Here is a 20580-nt window from a genome sequence, read left to right on the forward strand (position 1 = left end):
ATAATGACAGCGGAAAGTCTCGGTGCCCAACATTTGTCACAAGTTCAAATCTGGCACGAAATACTACGTTTTATTAGGTTTTATTATAGTGCTGGGTGATAAAGTGATGTTGATACAGGATCGCAATAAAATTTATGTTGAAAGATGATAAACTTTGGATGTTTTTTACTTGGTATAGATAGATCTAACAGCCCACAGCAGAAATAAACATAACAGCAAATCTGCAGTTTTTGACCTGCACATCAAAGTACACACCCTTTTTCCTACAGCAGCCAATGAGGCTACGCTAATGCTATCATTAGCAGGGCTACGACTGTCTTGAGTACCTGTTTAAAGTAACACTAGCTAAAAAAAGTTGCTACAACTGACTGACACGTTTCTTTATATGACACTTCCTGTCTGCAAAAACAGAAGTTATCACAGACCATCATTTTAACAAGGCTGCTTTGACTTCGAGCGCATAAAGCTAACTGCTAAACTAAGCTAAGCTCGAAGCTAGTAAAGAAAGAGATTTAAAACCAGAACATAATTTCATTTCAATTTATTATATCTTACGGTTGAGTGTATGAGTTTGCTAATGGTCTTTGTATCCATTGTTAGAAACAAAACAAACATTTTTCATTGTTCCATTTTGTCTTTGTTGAACCTCTAAAGCTATTGAAATGTTTGCTGCCCTGCCAAGGGAATTTAATGTGACAGCTTTTAGTTTTATTTACATTATTTTAATAAGTTACCAGTCAAGCTGTTTGTTACGGCAGATAAAGCCTATACAAAGTTAAATGTTTTCATTATGTTAATGTATTTATGTTTAATAAACTGTATATTCTAAAATTAAACGAATGAACCCTCTGCTGTCTTCAGGCTTCTGTTATTATCAGGATACTCTTCAAGTGGAAGCATTATCAAATTATACATGTTGTGATAAATATCCATATGGACCAATATGGAAAAAATGGTCATGATTATATTTTTTGCCATATCGCTAAGGCCTGTTGTGTTGTTATGTTGCTTGATGACTGTTGTCAAAGTGTATAATCATAACTAACATTGCCCTTTGTGTTTTGTCCACAATCCAGGCCTCATGGAGCTGGGGACTAGACGCCTGCTGTGTACCAGGGAGCTTGATCCATGCCTGGTTCCCAACAAGCAACCTTGAAGGGTGGGAACCTTAATTACCCTTCAGTTCCTTTTTCCCATCCCTCCCCCTAAATTGCCCCTTGTATCATCTACCTGTGGCCTGCAACATGATAGGCAAGCTGAAACAGAACTTGCTCGTGGCCTGTCTGGTCATCAGCTCGGTCACGGTCTTCTACCTGGGCCGCCACGCCATGGAGTGCCACCACCGCATCGAGGAGCGCAGCCAACCAGGCGGTATCCTGCCTCTGTCAGCACTGGGAGGCAGCATGCGGACCACTTTACGGACAGGCCAGAATCTCAGCACGCCTTTTGTTTACAATAAAGACATGCCGCTCATCTTTATTGGTGGCGTGCCCCGCAGCGGGACCACACTAATGCGAGCTATGCTCGACGCACACCCGGAGGTGCGCTGCGGCGAAGAAACCCGTGTAATACCGCGGATCCTGGCCATGAAGCAGATGTGGAGCCGCTCAGGCAGAGAGAAGATGCGTCTGGACGAGGCCGGCGTGACGGATGAGGTGCTGGACGCCGCCATGCAGGCCTTTCTGCTGGAAATCATCGTCAAACACGGCGAGCCAGCCAACTTCCTCTGCAACAAGGACCCTTTTGCGCTGAAGTCGCTCTCATACCTGGCCAAGATCTTTCCTCGTGCCAAGTTTATATTAATGATTCGTGATGGACGAGCTTCAGTCCACTCTATGATCTCACGGAAAGTGACCATTGCCGGCTTTGACCTTGGCAGCTACCGGGACTGCCTGACCAAGTGGAATCGGGCCATAGAGACCATGTATACTCAGTGCCTGGAGGCGGCTGATAAGTGCCTGCCTGTGCACTACGAACAGTTGGTCCTCCATCCTGAGAAATGGATGCGGACACTGCTGAAATTCCTCGACATTCCTTGGAATGATGCCGTCCTCCACCACGAGGAGCTCATTGGGAAAGCTGGAGGGGTGTCCCTCTCTAAGTAAGTCACGCTGACAATTCACTTTTCCATTTCCTAGCCTCACATCTGTCATCAACTTTGATTTTAATTGAACTTTAACATGTTTTTATTGGCACTCTAATTGTAGTGGAACATCAGTCTGGCTATTGTCACCGTGTGTTTGATCCCTCTTGTTTGTAGTGCTGGCAGAGACTAGTCCATGTTCTTCCATCCAGACACAACTCTTTAATTTCACAGTAATTACAACATGGGTCTCAGTTATGTCTTTTTAATAGTAGACTGTCTATTTAATCCATGTTTTCAAACTGAAATAGCTCCATTGTTGGATTGTTGTTTGTTGTAAAATGGGGGTGAATGGCCTTTGTGTGTGCTACTATATGTAACTAAGATTCAGAGCTATTTACAAGTAAAAAGTTGCCGCCAGTCAGGACATCAACTTACATCACTGTACATTAATTTGTAAAATACTAAGCATGTTATCAATTTGTCAGATGAGTGACACTACAGTTATTAACTATACAGCAGCAGCAGCAGCAGGGTCACGGCACAGAGCAGCAGAGTGAGACATCTGTCCTCTCTCCTGCTCTCTGCCTTAAACACACGCAGCTGTTAATGAGCAGCGGGTCTCAGTGCTTGTTTTAGGCAAAAACTCTTCTGCCCTCTGCTGCTCAGCCTTCTCTCTGTGTGTCTGTCTCTCTCCGGGTAGCAGGTTGGCTTCCCTGGACAACACAGCCTCACCACACACGCACACACTCACACACACACACACACACACACACACACACACACACACACACACACACACACACACACACACACACACACACACATTGTTCTAGGTGACTTATGGGGACATTGCATAGACTTAAATTAATTTCTTGTAGACTTACCCCAAATTAACACTGAGCCTAAAATGCGAATTTTACCAAATTGGGATACAGCTTTAGTCTAAGTCTGAAACGGTAGGCTACAGTGGATTTCGGTACCAAAAAACAAGCAGCTGTCTCTGTGCCTGCTGCACAGAGGACTCAGCTCCGCCCCTCTGAGACAGAGGAGAGGAGCAGCTAACGTTAGCCTCTGCTATAGTTTGCTGTCACTTCTGGTCCCGTTGCTCTCCTCTGCTGTCAGAGAGTCTGTTCAATGCAGGAATACTACTACTTAATTCCTCCTCACTGTTCTGTATAAAAGGTTGGGACACTGAATGGTTGACAGAGTTGCTCCGCCAGTAAGCGGCTACAGAGGTAGACACAGAACCAGATCGACTGATTCTGTGGTCGAGCGAGGTAGAGAGCAAATGAAGAGAGGGAGCGCTGCTTTTATTGATAAGCAAAGACAGTTAGTAACGTTATTTGAAGAAACACAATACAAACTTGAAATAAAATATATATACATATATATGTATATATGTATATATATATATATATGTAAGATAGAGTGAGTGTCGCAGCGAGTGTGAGCGCGTCGTGTACTCAACTTTTTCAGTCCTTACCCGTTTGCATCCCTGCAAAATACATATTAAAAACAAAATCCCAATGCTAAGGCACGTTGGGGGTCAACTCAGGAATGCTGGGCTTGCTCTGCATAACCTTCAGTCATGGTGTTCATAATTAGTTCTTAAGAGGTTTTGACTTTTTGAACCCTTAACCCCTGTGGAATGCAGTTTGTGGAAGTTGTTGATCATCTCCGTGATGATAAACGTATCACTGTTGACCCTGATAATGAGGCAGTTATTTCTCCAGAGACGTCATTCTTACTCAGCGCTTCCTCCACAGCTGCAGATTGATTAAACAGCTCATGAAGTAACACTGCTTAAATAAATATTTGCTGTGCTAAGAACTTGTGATTCAGTTTTTCCCACAGAATTACATTTTAACTGTGGTGGTGGCTGACCACAATTGGGGGACTGGGTTAAATAGTTAAATAATGACAAACTTGGTGTCCAAACACACACACACACACAGGCTAACATGGTAATGGGCTAAGAAAGCTGCCCAGAATTGGATTGGATTTGTGTGTGTTTTGTAAACTTTGTCCTTTTTTGTCAAATCTCATCCCAAATTCTTACCAAGATGAATTTTATGTTACATCGTCTCCAGGACGACGGGAGCTCCAGCCCTGCATGCTTTCTAATAACTAATTTGAAGAGTTGTGATAGACTAACTAATCAGTATCAGAGTGAACTTGATGGCATCAGTTTTGCATACATTTGTGCAGAGGTGTCTTATAACCATGCATGGTCTCCAGATTAATCCAGCCATCATCTCTGTGGTTAAAAGCCAACGACCATATATATACACACACACGAACACACCTCCTTTTTTTCTGTGGTTTTAATGACGGACTACAAACCACGTTAAAGGTTCATGCCGCCACCTACTGTAACAGAGTGTGCAACATCATGCTATTTACAGATGGGCCTGTTGTCATGTGTTTATGTGAGAGAGAGAGCAACTCCAAAAATAGAAAAATGAAAGAATTTATGGGAAACCCTGTGGTTTGTGCTTACAAGCTTAAAGCGTACATCACATTGACGGTTGCAGGAGAAATGAGCTTGGACATGCCCACATCTACTGAGTTCTTAAATACACGCCCCAGAGGGGGGAGAGAAAGTATGGACAGACTATTAACAGGAGAAAAATGACATGTAGGAAAGCAGTGTGTCAAGCAGCAGGTATCACTTTCTCTTTAACCCCAGTTCCTGCAGGCCTCAAAAATAAGCAGGCACCTCCTGGCCTTCGAAAGACATCCTCCCCATGTTTTCACAAAGCCTCGAGACATTCCATCATTCCATTTCATTTGGAAATTAAACATCCTACTACTGTGCACAGCGAGGAACCTACTCATTAGTGACTTACAACACATGAGATTATGTCTGCACTACTGTACTGTAAGCAGGTTGTACTAATAGCCCTGCCTGGTGTCACACTTGTTTTGGTTTCAGTGATTTTGGCCTCTGGAAGTAGTTGAGGAAACGCTGAAGGGGTGCAACCCCATTCCTCTCCTCTTTCTACCCCCCTCTTCTGCTACCCCCCTCTTCCTGCCACGTAGAACCAGTACACACTCCTTATCCTCTGTAGACATTCGGGCTACGTTTTGTTATTGTCTGCATATGAGAGCGCTCATGGTTTTTATTAAAAAGCTTAGCATCCATTGAGCATCTTTCCTTAAAAATGCCTTCTGCCTTTAGTGCACTTCTTCTTGAACTCATCCTCACTTCCTCTGTTGTAAAAAGAGAAGGATTTCCTTTTTTCCGCTTGAAAACATATTTATTGGCTACATATTTCATTTTGTTCCTTTTATTTACTTTTGATCTTGAGTTAAAGTCCCCCTCCACTCAAAAACATTTATTTTTCTTCTTGAGTTTGTTTTCACATTCATCTCCTGAACGGGGAAGGTTTTCCTGTACTCACCTTAAATCGTCTCCAAAGAAAGAGTGAAGAGCCATGTCTCTTTCCATCTTTGCATTCCTCTTTGGTAACAATTGAAAAGAAAGGTACTAAGTTTATATATTTGACCCCTGACCTTTGTGGTTTTAGATGAAGTCTCCAACTTAATGTATGTATATTTCATTCTTTGTAATAATTGAATAGAATTTACTATTGTCTATAGCAATTAACTGAAATAGTGTCAGCACTATGATCATGCTAAAGAGTACAGGTTAATGATTATCACCATGGCCGATTGATCAATTCTGATAATCAGCATTTTTACAATGATTGGTAATTAAAAAAAAAAAAAATAAATCAGATGTGCTTCTTTGGCTCTGATGCAGCAGCCTCTCTCTATCTGTAGTCACTCTGTTGTCTTGATCAATGTCCCGCCCATAGCACTATCTGATTGGTTAAACATCACAAGTAATAGCCTATCATCACTAAAGGCTGTGCATGCTGCTGTGTCAGACAGCACGTCTGCAGACTGGAGCAGCTCCGATGAGCGAGCAAATTTATTGGTTGATACATAATGTAGCCACTTTACCACAGCATAAACATTGATAAGCTACAAGGTTATTTCTTGCACCTGATTTATCAGGGCCAGTCATATACTCTCAGTTTCAGCCCATCACTATGAGTCCTGAAGCTGCCTCTGTTTTGCACAATTGTTGTCAGAGACTTTAGACAAACTGGAACTGCATCTAAAGTCTGTGTTCATCCATACATTGACTGCTTCCATGGTGTACAGTTGTCAGGGTTGTAGTCATTCTATTGCTGTTTTACATATTCAACTATAGTGAAGTAAGTAATAAATAATGAAGAAGCCTTGTTTTGAATGTCAGATTCCCTGCTATCACATCTTATTAATATGTAACATTCAAACAGTGGAAGAAGCCGGATTTTCTGTAAAACTACTTTTATTTTCAACTTTTTTTTACTGAAGATCAGGACTTTTACGTGTAATAAAGTATTTTTATGTTGTTGTTGTATTGTTACTTTAACTTAAAGTGCATTATTAATACTGATGAGTCAATGCTGCTTTGTGGGAGTCATGAGATCAATCTGAGGGGTGTTGAGATCATAGATCGGATATGAAAGAAGAACAAAAATGTAGTTCTTCTACATAAAACTGGATTTGGATGAAATTTTCAGAACTTTTCTTAATTGTTGTGTTTTGGTGAAATATTGGAGAGTTTCACCTTCCTGGAACTGCAAACAACTGACAAGGAGACACAAATACACACTGATTTATTTTGTCATGGGGCACAAGCCAAAAGGTTTGGGGACAACTGGTTACAAATACTCAAGTGAAGTACAAGTACATTAAAATTATATTTAAGTACATCACTTTTTAACCACTGCATTCAAATGATTGAAACCAATTAAAGGCTTTCAAAAGCTGTTTTCCTTTAATAAATGAAACTCTGCATTTTAAATTTTGACATCAAGGGTTTCATTTTTAGTGGAAGTGTGTATCAATTCTTAATATCAGGTTTGGTCCCCTTTACTAATAATTGGTATTAGCCCTGAAAAAAACATATTGGTTGACCTTTTACTAAAGAGATTTGAATATCTTAAAATATTACAGGATCTCGATAAACTAAAAGCACTTTTCATTCAAATTAGTGTCATATACACTCAGTTCTCAGTTTATAAGGTACATTTAGCTAAAACTAATGGACTCTAATCCAACACCCCAGTGCTAAATATCCTACCTTGATGAATGTCCTGTTTCTGTTTAAACTGGTTTAGGGAGGTGTTAATCAGCTTTATGTTCATTTTGAAGGCTGCTGTTAAATATTATACTGAGTGGTGAGATGAAGGTTTAATCTTTCTAAATATACCAAACATGAATCTTCACATTTTTCCCAAGCAGAGGAACTCATTTCAAAAGCTCGTCTTGAGACGCTGTCAGCCGTGTTGTGGTTCAGGTCTAGATACCATGGAGACTCTGGAGGGCTCTTCTGCCATGCTACTACAACACTGAGCTGCTACGACTCAATAGTAAGGACTCTTGAGGTTCTCAGAGAGGTCACAGTCCGTTAGGTCTTTCCTATACATGTGCTGGCTTTGCTTGACTCTGTTTGACTCAGTGAGTCAGTCCAGCATGGCAGAGATTTACATGTTGGAGGTGGGTCGGACACTGGAGATGGTCCATTGTGGCGACTTGGCACAACTGTGCATAGTGGTCATGGAAATGCAAATCAGCTCAGCCAAAAGTGCCACCGGAAAAAAAACACTTGTCTCTCACTCACCAGCAGCTGTGTACAGACACTGAAAAATCTGCTTCAGTGGTCATGTATGAATAAAATATAAAATAAAATGCAAAGCTTGAAATAGAAAGAAAACATGAGGCCAAAACAGACTAAATATCCGCATGTGGAGAGAGCAAGAAGAGCTTTTAGGGTTCCAGATGCAAATCTGTGGTCATTCAGTGCACACGTCACCCCTCAACAAATTGATTCTCATCAAATATTAATGAGTCGGGACCTTAACCGGAGCCCTTTGAGCACCGTTTAAGATAGGCATGGAGACACTGCTTTGTCCTTCATGTCTACATCAAACAATCAATTTAACAGGCACAATCTGAGACAGACAAAGTCTAAGTCGCTTTGAGAGACAACAGGGAATTTTTGATGATTATAGAATCAGATCATACCAGTCAGTTTGAGTTTGGTGCCATTGAACAGGGAGCGATTTTTCCCTAACCAATCAGTAACGAGGGATGTATCTATCCCACCCATGAGTTTATGGCTTACATGGAAATTGGAGTATCAAACCCTATTTTTGTAGTGTTGTATATTCTATTCATCACAATTTCCGTGTTTCTAGTACAGCAAGATGACAGTTCTGATTGGCTCAGTTGTTTTTTCCAACTGAGGAAACCTCCATCAATGAGCAAATTATCAGATCTATCTGAAGCATACAGTACCAGTCAAAAGTTGTTAACAGGAAGGTGTGTTTTGATTGGTACTGGACACAAATCTGAAACCTCACCATTAGGCTTGTCACAGTAATTACTTTATCGACTTATTGTACAATAGCAAAATTATCAACATCATCATGTCTTTATATGAACTTATCATATGATACATTTTTTGAGTTCAATATTGCTACACTTCACATTAGCAGCTAAGAGGCTATTCATGTCACATTGACTAAACAAGTAGTGTCCTCCATTCCTCACTGTGTACGTCCTGCGTGGAGACTGTAGAAGAATTAAAGGTAAATAATTCTGTCCCCATCCATAATGACAGTCTGGTTTTACAGAAGTGTAGCACCCACTCTCCAATCCCACCGCCCACCCCCCTTACATTATTATGCTATTATATTATCATTATATCAGTCTTATAAAATGATCTTCAAATGACAATATTGTTTATTGCGATTATTTCTGAGACAATATATCGTCTAACAAAAGTAGTTATCATGACAGGCCGACTCACTGCTAGATGCCCCAAAGTCCTACAAACTGATCCTTTTAAAATATTTTCACTCTGTATATGTTGTGCAGTAGTTTACTCAGCATGCAGTCTACATGTCTGCTTTTTCAGGCTTTTGGTCATACCTCTCTACTAAATGGCTCCTGATACAATTTGTTGTAAGAAGCTACAAGTAGCCTTCGGGGCAGCACAAATACCTCTTACCATCATAAGTATTTTGCCCCACCTCCTCTCAAGTACTTTGGCCACAGTGCATTAAAGTCAACCCCCATGACACCTGGCAAGAAAATGCCTCTTGCCCACTACAACCACTTGCTCTCCACCATCCCGCGGCCTCGAGGTCTCTATCTACATGAAAATCTCAATCAGCGGGCAGCCAGGCCCCAGAGCGGGACCTCATCTTAGCATTAACATCAATTACCTGGCCTTGATTTAGTGGAGGCCCTGCCTCGCTGAGAGACTCGTTCCATTACTTATCCCAGAACAGGGAGCCATTCCAACTACCTTACTCTCCTCCCGACCTATTTGCGATCTCTTACGTCTCTATTCGATTCCCTCTTATCAGTCGCTGGTGATACAGAACACCACCTTGGGTAAAGGAGGCCCAGCGATGAATAATTGACAAGCTGGAGGCCATTAAGAGCATCAGCTGCCTGGAGGGAAGTGGTCATGTGATGGGCTGAGAGGCTTTTTGTCACATCACATTTAAAGCAGAGAAAAAGAGTGTGTGCTCATCAGTGTGGGTGTTTATGATTTAAGCTTGATGACAGGAAACAAAACATTTATATTCATAGATTGTCTTCCTTATTGTCAGTGGCGGAGTCCACCATTACCACACAATATTCAGATTGTCTTCACATACAGAAGTGATTCTCAAGAACTGATGCATGCATGTGGTGTTAATGAATTACTGCTAATGCGAACTGCAACATTTCCTGCCGCTTCACATTAAAAGCAAAAACTGGCGAAAGTTAAAATTTTAAAGGGTGTCATAACATTTCTGTTTCCATGGGACTGTTTTGATTGGTGAGGAGAGTGAGGATACCACAACTGGGCCAGCTATACCGGTAGAATACAGACTGACTTACAGTATATGATCCGGTATCTGACACTGCTTGAATCATGAAAGTCTTTCGTCGGCTACGTTGATGCTACTGTGTCAGTTTCCTGTAAAACACTCTTTAAATTCATTACTACAGACAGCGCTCTAATGTTGATGTATGATATAGATCTAGTTTAGAAGAAAATCTATGTTTACTGTAGTGTAGAGATTTTTCAGTGGTTTGACATTACTGCTAACAGAAAACTGACTCATCTCTGAACCATAACCTCGTTTCTGTTTGCTCTTCTACATTGCGGTGTGTGTGTTTGCATTTGTGTGTTGGTGGAAGAAATCCTCTGTTCTTTGATCGTGAAGGTTGCCTGCATCTAGCGTGTCGAAGCTGAGCTACGTTTACTAGCTCTGCTCAGCCTTTGTCTTTATCAGTTTGTGCTCCATGTCAACACTTAGCAGCCTCTTGGGTCTTGATGGAGTTACCTAAAGTGATTCTCTACCCATTTGTTGGAGAGTGGATATTTGGATCACGGCCCGTCTCTCAGAGAACCATCCCCACCGTCCTCCTGAGAGGACAAAACCAGCTCACTCTATTAATCATGCAGGAGACTATACCCATACAGTGTAAAGATTCAATTGCAAAGTAAATGGATTAGAGGAAAGTGAATTGCCATATTGAGGTATAGAGTCAGGCAGGACACATAGGGATGGAGACACCGGACTACAGACGGTAAGTAGGTGTGTGTGTGTGTGTGTGTGTGTGTTTGTGGAAAGAGAGAGAAACCTGACAGAGAGGTGGAAACAGCCAGGGGGATGAAAAGAGGTGGCTTTTTGGTTTCAGCAGGGGAGAGGAGGCTTTTATTTTAACAAGAATGAAATGATCTTCTTGCAGGCCGTCTGGGGAATATGAAAGCATCAGAGTGAACATAGAAACTCAGTAATTGGCATTCTGTTTTTATTTGTGTGTTTGTGTGTATTAGACAGGACCTCTAATTATTTTTAATAATTGCAGACTGTGAGGGATTAGAGAAGTAAAAATTTGGAGCAAATAACAGGCCCCATACTGCTCCATTAAAACTCAGTTTCAGCCTTCATCAGTATTTGGAACACAGTCATCCCCTGTGTGTGAAAAGTAAATTACATGCTGCTGCTGTCATTTCATTAACTTAAAAAAAAAAAAAAAACAAGAAAAAGAAAATGAAAAAATGACACTGCCAGTTTTTACTGCGTGGCTAGCTGCAACACTCGTATATGTATGTATATCGCACAAATTTCAAATCTATATATATCTATCCTTAAATATATATAACACCTTATATCTAATGTGCTTTCTGATTTTGAAACAACTACCTGTGCACATATATTAACTCACTGCTCTTAGTACATGAGCCCCATTAGCATGTAAAGGCTTGTTTTTCCGTACCAACCACCATACTCTCTCTGCCTCGTGTAGATCAGTGGAATGGTTGACTCTAATCAAATGTATAGGTGGGAAAGGAGAACCATGAATACGTAACCAAGCCACTACATGTCTTATTTTTAAAACCTTATTTGTGTTATTTAAGGTATGGTCACATAATTTAGTGGTTATTAAGAACTGATGTGGTTGTTTCCCCCATATTTCCAAATAGAAAAATTGGATCCTCTCATCTTTTAAGTGTCTCTGCATATAAATCTTAGGGAACTAAAGTTGTCAGGACCATTAAACTAAACTGGAGTGTAAATAAGTAAGATAACGGTTCAGCCAACCACTCATACAAAAGCCCATCATATGTATTTGTCTGTTAGCCATATGTATTAAATCTGGTGCAAAACTCCACTCCATGGCTGTGTCACTACACACAATAAATCAGTGTTAGGGGTGAGCCGATTAGTTGAAAATGAATAGAGGAACAAAGGTCGGCGGCCGGAGTCAAACCTCTTTTTAGAAGTCTTTACCCAGCTTTGACACACCCTATGTTCAATCTGACTTTGATGCTTTCTGGTGTTTGGAGCTCTTTAATGTCTAAATGTTTCTCAGCTATTTGTCAGACACATCCAAGTCAAAGGTTTACTGTACTAATGGTCTCTACCAAGAGCATGCTATCAATGCAGCCTTTGTTTGGTTGATAATTATAAAGAGTGCGGTGGTCTACATAATCATAGATGTGACACCACAACCCTCCTGCTGGTCAGCAGTGGTACACTTTGCTCATTTCAGAAAACAAAAGCTGCAGTCCAGCAGCTCCAATCCCCTCGCTTGTTGAATATTTAATTTCAGGCAATGAATTATTTAACCTTGGTACAACATAATGGTTCATTTAAAAAAAATGCTCCAACACCCGTAGTTGATGGAGGAAAAGAACAGGTGGAGCATTATTCATCAGCATCCCAGAGACAACGGGGGTTTAAGATTTTTCTAAAAACAAATAATTGGGGTTGATGAACTTCAGAAAGCCAATTTTAAATGCTGAAGCTCTGCCACTGTGAAGCATTTCAGATGTCGTGTTCAGTGAGTCACTTGATGACCTTGCACTGTTCTTAACAATATTTCCTCTTTGGCACAGTCAGAGAGATTAAACTGAAGAACTGTGCTGAAAGAAACTTTGTTCAGCTCTCATGCTGAGTTTGATTACTGTTTTAAGAGGGCGAGACAGGCTGAGCATGGAAGAGAAATCATCTGAAATGTGATGCACGTTGACAGCAGATTGAGTTGATACAGTGAGAGGTCATTTATTCAGTATATTTAACAGGAGCCTGCTGAGTGAGGGAGGCCAGGAAGCCATCTTTAATAGGGTCTCATGATCCAATTACAGCCAATTAGATGCTTGCAGTTAACAGAACTGAGGGGTGGGCTGCTCTGTGGTGAACTAGGCCATTTGGGGACAAGCTAGGCTAACAATGGTAACACTATGAGATGGTAACTCATCACGTAGCAATGGAAACTTATTCGATAACTACGTATAATTTGGAATTCGTAGAGAAGCGAAATACGGAGAAAAGCAGAGGGCCAATAGGTACTTCATATTAAACATTAGAGAATTTAGATGTAATGTTATAATAGCAGACACAGTGTTCTTTCAAATAAGGACAAGGCCAGAGACACCAAAATTACAGTTTAGTCTATGAGTATAGAATAATGGTGTCAAAGGGCTGCACTGAGATTCAGTAATAGAAGCACAGCGGTGGAATCTGAATGTATAGCAAGTAGAAGATCATTTACACTATGGTTAGGGCATTTTCAGTGGAGTGATCCTGGGGTGAACCAGGTGAAGTACTGGACACAGATCCTTTATTACCAATAATTTGTAGAGAGTGATCTTGTTGCAGTGATCAGTGGTAGGCAGAACTGCAGAGCTACTACTAGTTCAAATATTAATTGTAATAAGACACCTTCTGTTATTAGTATTAGTAGTAATAGTATTAGTTATACACTTGGGATGGTGTGTGGTAATGCTTTTGATTACATTAGATGTTTGGTTCTGTAGATGATCACCACCACCGCCATAAGTCCTATTATCTATTTATAGTTGTCATTGAATTAATGCACTTTGTAAGAGGCTTAAACAACATGATGTTCAGTAGCACATTATGTAAAATGCATCCCAATTAACCATTGCCACATAACAAGAAATACCCAGCTGGTGCTTCATTGGTCCATTTGAGATGAGAACCTTGGGTATACACTCGGTTATGGAGCTCCCAGGCCCTTACAATCTCCACATCCTGCTGTTCCTTCTGTCTCAGCATGACCAAGTGACTTTCTACTTCAGATCACAGCTCAAACCAACATTTTTTTTATCGTCTTGCCAGGGTGGAGAGGTCTACAGATCAGGTCATCAAACCTGTCAATGTGGAGGCCTTGTCCAAGTGGGTGGGGAAGATTCCAGCGGACGTGGTGAGGGACATGGCTGTCGTGGCCCCCATGTTGTCCAGACTGGGCTACGACCCCCATGCCAATCCCCCCAACTATGGCCGGCCTGACCCCAAGGTCCTGGACAACACCAGACGGGTGAGTACTGACCAGAAGCTTTTACCGCATATGATCATCATTTTATTGTGAAAGTCATTGCCTTAAAGCTTACCACTGGAGCGTATTTTTGTTCAGTTTAGTTTAAGCTGCGGGAACCAACAGTAGAGGTTCAGTTTAGTTTTATTATATGAGGTCCTGAAAGGAGAATGACTCATCTAAATGCCCTTCATTTAAAACTCTGCCAGTAAAAGGCCAGTCACTTTGCTGTTAATAGATTTTTGTAATGCCTTAAACACCACCTGATTTTTTTTTTTGACATTAAGGCATATCTGAAATAATGCAAGCCTTAAGAAATATGAAAACCAAACCAACCTGTTTGTTCTTGACTTTTCCTTACCATGTCTGTAGCTCACAGCTCCAAAGCCCATTGGTTCCCACTGAAAACATAAATCTTTCAAATAAAACATTTCATCTGTTCATTCTATTTTCGGTGGACGATGAATTCACATTAGCATTTTTTGTCTGACTTACTTCAGTTGCTTGCTCAAGGACACTTTCACATGTGGACAGGAGGAGGAGCCTGGGATCCAGCCACAGCCCTCCCCATGAATGTCCGACACGCTCTTAAAAGCACTTGAATTTCTTTACACGTGTGCATCAGTGCTCGGCTCTGTGCCTCAGCAGTGATGTTCTTGTCAGACGTCAAAGCCTCCTCATATCCTGGGAAGGAACCCACTATTTTTGGAGCAGAATATGTTTTATTAAATCCTTTTCCTCAAGCTGAGCATATCAGGTGACATGCTCTGCAGCTCCGCTCGTTGGGTTGCATACTGTATGTCTGAGCTTAGAAGACATAACTCTGTTTTATTTGAATCTTTTGAAGGTCTGTAGAGGCCAAACTCTCCAAGGTCCTCCTGGTGCTTAGATACCCAATTTCTCAATTTGTTGAAATGGGCAGTGAAAATGGTGCTAACAACATGAAGTCATGACAGCACTAATTTTGAGACCTTAGTATATGACTGTAAAGCATCATCTTACCACTGGTAACAGGATGACTTCACCTTGTTATCTGTCACATCAAAAATTAGCTGAGGATCTAGGAAAAGAGCAGCTGTAGTTCCATCAGTTTGAAATGTTCTTTGTTGGAATACAGAGACAATATTTTATTATAGTCATTGTCAACAGGGGTTTGCCATATGATGATGTTAGATCATGAACGATTTAAATGTCTGCATGATCTGCCTTTATAGAGAGATAGTTTGTATTCTGCTGGAGAAAATGTCCTCCAGTGACGAGGGTTTCAGGTTAAAATGAGCTCACAGCAGAGTAAACTATCTGCATGGTTCATATCAGGAGACCAAACTGTTTGTTTTTTAATGGTAATTGTTGAGCATCGTCACATCGCCAGCTAACCAGTTAGCTCACAAATTGGATGCTTGGTAGCTTGTTTGTGAAATCTACGGCAGTTTTAATGTCTTGCTAGGAAACCCAACTGCTGCACATCATGTTAATCCGACTTCTGAACTGCAGGTAAACCCAACCATTTAAGTGTTAGCTGGCCTGCTAACTTTTGAGTTAGTGTGATTGCAGCTTAGGCGTGTTACTGTGTTGGTGCCAACATCAACTGTTTGCTTTTTAGTTGTGAAATGAGTTTGGTTGTTCTGTTAGTTTAGTTTCATACTGCAGTATCCATTTTAAATGAGGTCAAATAGACTGTCACTACTTTTTAATGCAGCTTTGCACAACTGCTCTTATTAATTCTTTGTGTTTAATGTGATTTTATATGAGTCTTTCATGGGTGTATGTTTTTATGTTTTATGTGCGAGCCCCTAAACTAAGACTAATTTCTATCAAGTGATCTTGAATCTTGTGCATTGCTATGTAACTTGTAAAATAGTCTAAAAATGGCGTGCAGGTGGTCGAGTGGTTAGAGCGCATGCTACGTACGCAGCGGACCCCGGTTCGAATCCCGGCTGGAGGACCTTTGCTACATGTCACACCCCCTCTCTTTCCCATGATTTCCTGTCTCACTACTGTTAATAAAGGTGTCTGTGCCTGAAAAAAATCTTTAAAAAAAAAAAAAAGTCTAAAAACCAACATGCAGAAGAATTGTGATAAGATTGTGGATCGTGATCCTGCCTAAAAAACATCATGATATGATATTTTTGCCATATCACCCACCACTAATTGTCAATATGAAATACAGGTTAAAAAATGGTGATGTGTTCTTTAAGTTTGTTTGGTGTTTGATTTCAGTGGTGATAAAGTCTGGAGAATGTCTGTCCGTCGGCTGTTAACTTTTCCAGGCTTGACCTCTCTCCTGTTGAACTGCTGTCAAAACATCTCTGGCAGATTTATTACTCTCAAGCACAAAGCCTTGAAGGTCTTTCCAGGTTTCTGAGTACTGTCCTGTAACATCTTTTCTGTTCAGTAATGGTGGCTGTTATTGTCCATACTAAATACTTATTGGTCTCATTGACCCCAAAGAGACTGATACATAACATGCAAGACCATGTGTGTACTTGAGTGTTTTTTTGGGGAACATCTTTCTAGATGTAAATCTGCAAATGGAAAAGTTTACCTTGAAAATAAACTGGTCTTGAGAGGATGGTCTAAGAGGCACCAATTCCTTCATTGTATCTTTCTCTCTATCCCCCGATATCTCTATCCCTCTATCTCTGTCTTTCACTCTCTCTGTCTTCTCTATTTCTCCATCTATCCATCTCTCTGTCTCTCACTACACACACACTGAGCTATCCCTTAAAGTAGCTGCACTACTTCTATAACACTGTAGTAAGTTAGTTAAAGTCGAGCAAAAAATCTCCCGAAATAAATCAAAAACCAAACAGCAATGGACTTAGCCAATCACCAACTGCTGATATATTCGTCCAGTCACAATAGTCTATTAGACTAATGGTAATTATGCTGACCACACTAATTGCCCAACATATGCGAGTTAGCATCCGGGAGTTTCTAAATGCTGGGACCCATACTGTACAATTCTAACATAGAATTTTACTTGACATTTTCAGGTTCACATTGCTGGCAAGTAGACTCCAAGTAGACACACAAACAAAGTACTGCAGCAGTTATGATTAGGTTTGTGTTCTTGTTAAGGCTGTTATTACTCTATCTCTGAATGTCATCAGCAGTGTATGTTTATGTGTTTAGTTTTGTGTGTGTGTGTGTGTGTGTTTGTGGATGTATAGCCTGTGTTATCATGCCACAGTAATGTTTCAACACAGCTTCAACAGAATTTCCTGTCCGCCATTCCAGCAGGAAGTGTCTGCTTGCTCACATAAAAGCAGTGACTTGCAAATCAGCAGAACAACACAACACCCAAGGGCCAGAATCTGCACACTCAGTGAAATAAATAGACATGGCAGAGTGTGAACTGTGGGGTGGAGGGTGGCGGGTGTACAGGAATAGTAGCATTAGAATGGCTCACAGTGTAAATGAGCATCAGCTGTACCAGAATGAGATTATATGTGTTTTTATGTGTTATGTGGTTAGATTTTCTCTCTGTGGAAAAGTTCCGATAGTGCTCGGTGGCTTTGTCTTTTAACCTAGTTTGGAGTTTTAAGCCAATAAGCTTTTCTAGAACACTCTGGATTGTTTTTCCATTCGTTTTTCAGGGGAACCAAAAAGGGGGGAACGTGGACGCAAAGAAAGAATGAGTTTGGCAATTCGTCATCTTGTCGAGAACTTTATGACTGGTACGGAAAACATTCAGTGTAAGATGTGAGAGAAGGAGAGGGAATTTCTTTCTTTTTTCGGGGGGGAATTGGTTGGAAAAATGTGTCTGACCACAAACACAAATGGAAACTACAGACAAGATGGCAGAGAAACAAAATCCCTCTTTCTGTGCTCTTCATGAGATTCCAACTTTAAAGTGGAACTAAGTTCATACAATACCATTTAAAGATGCTGCAGTGTCATTATAACTTCCTCCATTTATAGTCAAGTATTTACAGTTAAGTCATTGCTACTCATTACAGTACACTGTAATTGCAACCTGCTTCTGATGCATTCTGGGAATTGCATTTTTGTACTTTATAATAATCGCAAACTGATGTTTCTACTTTAGGTTTTTCTTACTTTAGTTTATTACTTTACAACAGTTTTACAACTCTTGAATATGGGGCATGAACTTATTGCTTTTTGTTGGAGTTGGATTTGATGACAAATAGTGACACCTAGTGCCTGTCACAAAAAATTACGTTATCGACTTATTATTATATATGGACATGATATGATACATATGATACATGGACATGACCTTGATCTTTTTTTTACCTCAGTATTGCCACGCTTCACATTAGCAGCTAAGAGACTATTCATGTCACACTGGCTAAACAAGTAGTGTCCTCCATTCCTCACTGTGTACGTCCTGAGTGGAGACTACAGAAGAATTAAAGGTAAATAATTCTGTCCCCAACCAATTGACACCCCCCGCCTCCCTTACATTATTATACCATTATATCATATTATCATTATATCAGTGGTATAAAATTATCTTCAAATGACAATAATATCGTTTATCGCAATTATTTCTGAGACAATATATTGTTCAACAAAAGTCGTTATCGTGATAAGAGGGATATCTGTTCAATTTCTGTGCATCCAGTACACAAAAAAAGCGAAAGCATACTTTTCCAGAACTGATGTTTGCTAACAGAAGAGTAATAACAGTTACTCCCTTCCCTCAAGGTAATGGTGTACTGTAACTCCCTTCCCTCGAGGTAATGGCGTACCATCACTCCCTTCCCTCGAGGTAATGGCGTACCGTAACTCCCTTCCCTCGAGGTAATGGCGTACTGTAACTCCCTTCCCTCGAGGTAATGGCGTACCGTAACTCCCTTCCCTCGAGGTAATGGCGTACCGTAACTCCCTTCCCTCGAGGTAATGGCGTACCGTAACTCCCTTCCCTCGAGGTAATGGCGTACTGTAACTCCCTTCCCTCGAGGTAATGGCGTACCATCACTCTCTTGCCTCGAGGTAATGGCGTACCCTCACTCCCTTCCCTCGAGGCAATGGCGTACCCTCACTCCCTTCCCTCGAGGTAATGGCGTACCTTCACTCCCTTCCCTTGAGGCAATGGCGTACCCTCACTCCCTTCCCTCGAGGTAATGGCGTACCTTCACTCCCTTCCCTTGAGGCAATGGCGTACCCTCACTCCCTTCCCTCGAGGTAATGGCGTACCATCACTCTCTTGCCTCGAGGTAATGGCGTACCCTCACTCCCTTCCCTCGAGGCAATGGCGTACCCTCACTCCCTTCCCTTGAGGTAATGGCGTACCCTCACTCCCTTCCCTTGAGGCAATGGCGTACCCTCACTCCCTTCCCTCGAGGTAATGGCGTACCCTCACTCCCTTCCCTCGAGGCAATGGCTGACCCTCACTCCCTTCCCTCGAGGCAATGGCGTACCTCCGGAGTCAAGTTGGCACGGTACTACAAACCTGGCTTTATTCACTCATTCACTACTCCATATATAATAAACACTACATAGTTCACTCAACAATAATCATCATTTTGTGACCCTAACCCTAACCATCAGCTGTAGAGTCATGTGACGATAGTTTTTACATCTTTAAAATGTGGAGCGCATTGCATTGTGGGATTGTTAGCAGACAGTACATGTACATGCCATGAACACTACTTTTTTCATTCCATGGTGGAATATTTGAGGGCAAAATATAGTGGAGATATTTATACGCTCAGCATTAAGACACTCTTATAAAATGGCGGAGGGTAAATATTGTGCACTCTAAAGTAAATAGAGTGATTTTGGATACAGCCAATGCTCAGTCTTTGCAACTCCACCACAAAGATACGATTAGATTACACTCCTGTCCCGCAAATATTTGCTCAGTTTCCCATTTACTTCAATGGAAGCATGTAAGACTGAGGAGGTTCCTGTTTCAGTTCAGTTCAGGTCACAGTTCACCTTTGGTCAGCTTTGATCATATGACCAGCAGAAACACTGATGCACAGTGTTTGGTTAGTTAGAAGTTATTATTCCAGCATGTTTGATCAGCCCGTTTAGTAAAATATTACACTAATAGTTCACTTTCAAGGATTGTTTACAGTTTTTTATTCTTCTGCTGAATGTTTATTAGTCACCCATGTCTGAACTGTGACATTGCATCCTTTTTTCAGGCTGAGTGTGGGGGAATGTTATTGAATGTGAGCGTACCTTGAGGCGAGGGCTTTTGACATAGTGCACGCAGTCACTGCAGCCAGCTGTTGTTAATCAATAGCTCCACTGTGTATGAGCTAACTGCTGACAACACAATGTCTCATTGTAAGACTTTTATTTCTGCACATTATAAAAGAGGAATCTACATACTGTATGTAACCTGGCTGCCATATGTCAGTGTGCACTGTGCAGGTCACATATCCAACCAACATGTTATCAGCATGCTTGTTAATGCTTCTCACATGTGCCTGCATTCCTGTTTACATATCCTGGATGCAGTAAATATTTGTGCGTGTGTGTGTGTGTGTATGAAATGGTTAACATCAGTCTCCTAACACAGGACCTTACATGTCTTGTTGACAGCCAGTGCGTGTTGAAGCTCATTTGCTGAGATTTATTCTGTGTACATCTGCAGGTTATTA

At 41.1% G+C, this 20580-nt stretch overlaps 1 protein-coding gene across 5 annotated transcripts in view; it reads left to right on the plus strand.

The window, feature by feature from the left end:
* tpst1 (tyrosylprotein sulfotransferase 1) overlaps positions 1-20580 on the plus strand; it is a 47799-nt gene that overhangs the window by 16108 nt on the left and 11111 nt on the right. For all 5 annotated transcript variants that reach the window (XR_009925174.1, XM_062419176.1, XM_062419177.1 and 2 more), the window contains exons 2-3: positions 1077-2101; positions 13801-13999. Coding sequence is in view for 4 of the 5 variants with exons in the window: in XM_062419176.1 (XP_062275160.1) it covers positions 1245-2101; positions 13801-13999 (1056 nt within the window). In the remaining variant the exon portion in view is untranslated. The remainder of the gene's footprint in view (positions 1-1076; positions 2102-13800; positions 14000-20580) is intronic.

Source organism: Scomber scombrus, chromosome 5, assembly GCF_963691925.1.
Source record: "Scomber scombrus chromosome 5, fScoSco1.1, whole genome shotgun sequence".
Lineage (NCBI taxonomy): Eukaryota > Metazoa > Chordata > Actinopteri > Scombriformes > Scombridae > Scomber > Scomber scombrus.